A 1,488-nucleotide genomic window follows, 5' to 3' on the forward strand; every position below is an offset into this window, starting at 1 on the left:
AAGAAGAGGAAGGATATTAGTGGGGATGGAGAGGATGGGGGTGTGGTTGGAAACAAAAAAGCTCGTGTGGATGGTAATGTGAGTAACAATGAAGTAGCGGGAGTTGGTTACAACCAACCCCGCGAACAACAATGAAAACGTTAAGTTGGAACTGCCGGGGATTGGGCAATACCCGGAAAGTTCAAAAACTCCAATCTTGGTGTTGGAGGGAGCGCCCAAATATTGTCTTTGTAATGGAGACAATGATCGATAGTAGTAGACTTGAGATTACTCGTAATAGATGTGGTTTTTTGGAGGGATTGTGTGTTAGTAGTAATGGCAATTCTGGAGGTTTAGGACTGTGGTGGAGGGATATAAACGCACATGTGATTTCCTACTCTTTTCATCATGTGGCTGTGGAAATTAGAAATGCTAGTGGTGTTCCTATTTATGCAGCGGTGGGGGTGTATGGATGGCCTGAAAGGGAGAACAAACATCAGACCTTTGAGCTCATGAAGTCATTAAGAGATACTATTCATACTCCCATAATATTTTTTGGTGACTTTAACGAAATCTTGTCCGAGGATGAAAAGTATGGTGGGGCTATTCGAAGTGAGAGGGACATTGATCTGTTTCGTGATGCGGTGGAAGTGTGTGCTTTAAATGACCTGGGGTATAGGGGAAACAAGTTTACTTGGCAGAGAGGCACGGACCTGCTGTGTGTAATAAGAGAGAGGCTTGATCGTTTTTTGGGGTGTGATGAATGGTGTAATATGTTCCCTCAATTCTCTGTTAGGCATTTCCCTTTATATTTATCTGATCATGCACCTATTTTACTCCAAACGGAGGGGAATAATAGGCGTAGAAAAGTGAATAAGAGGTTCCATTTTGAAGCCATGTGGTTGGCAAAACCCGAATGTCAGGCGGTTGTCAAGACTGCATGGACGGAGAGTGCTGGGATCGGGGTTAGTGCAAGGATCACCAGGTGTGGAACATCCTTAGCCACATGGGCTGCCACAGCCTTTGGTGATACGAAGAGGAGAATAATTGAGAAGGAGGAGGAGCTAGGGTAATGGCAGAAAAAAGAGGCTGATGCTACTATGTTAAATAAGTGTAAGGAAATTGTGGCAGAGTTGGACGAACTCCATAGGTTCGAGGAATCATTCTGGCATGCAAGGGCTCGAGCGAATGAATTGAAAGATGGAGACAAGAACACATCATATTTTCACCATAAGGCGAGTTACAGACAACGGAGAAATCATATTAAACACCTGGAGGACGATAATGGTGAGTTGTTTGAGGATGAGCTTGACTTGAAAAAAATCATTACAGATTATTTTTCGGATATTTTCTCGTCCTCTATCCCTATGAATTTTGATGATGCGTTAGAAGGGGTAGAGTGCCTTGTTACTAATACTATGAACCAGTGTTTACTGGGAGAGCCAACAGCGGAGGAGATTTTTGTCGCTCTATCACAAATGCATCCAAACAAGGCGCCTGGGATTGACG

At 43.6% G+C, this 1,488-nt stretch overlaps 1 protein-coding gene across 1 annotated transcript; it reads left to right on the top strand.

Annotated features, from left to right (window-relative positions):
* Positions 1–233: 233 nt before the first annotated feature.
* Positions 234–1,052, top strand: LOC110716125. The gene has a single exon (XM_021894758.1). It carries the CDS (start codon positions 234–236, stop codon positions 1,050–1,052), a length of 819 nt encoding a protein of 272 aa, XP_021750450.1.
* The last annotated feature ends 436 nt before the right edge of the window (positions 1,053–1,488 follow it).

The sequence above is a fragment of the Chenopodium quinoa genome, unplaced genomic scaffold (genome assembly GCF_001683475.1).
Source record: "Chenopodium quinoa cultivar QQ74 unplaced genomic scaffold, ASM168347v1, whole genome shotgun sequence".
NCBI lineage: Eukaryota > Viridiplantae > Streptophyta > Magnoliopsida > Caryophyllales > Amaranthaceae > Chenopodium > Chenopodium quinoa.

Excerpts from the sequence above, each read along its gene's own strand:
- LOC110716125 (XM_021894758.1), top strand. The coding sequence starts at position 234 with ATGGAGACAATGATCGATAGTAGTAGACTTGAGATTACTCGTAATAGA.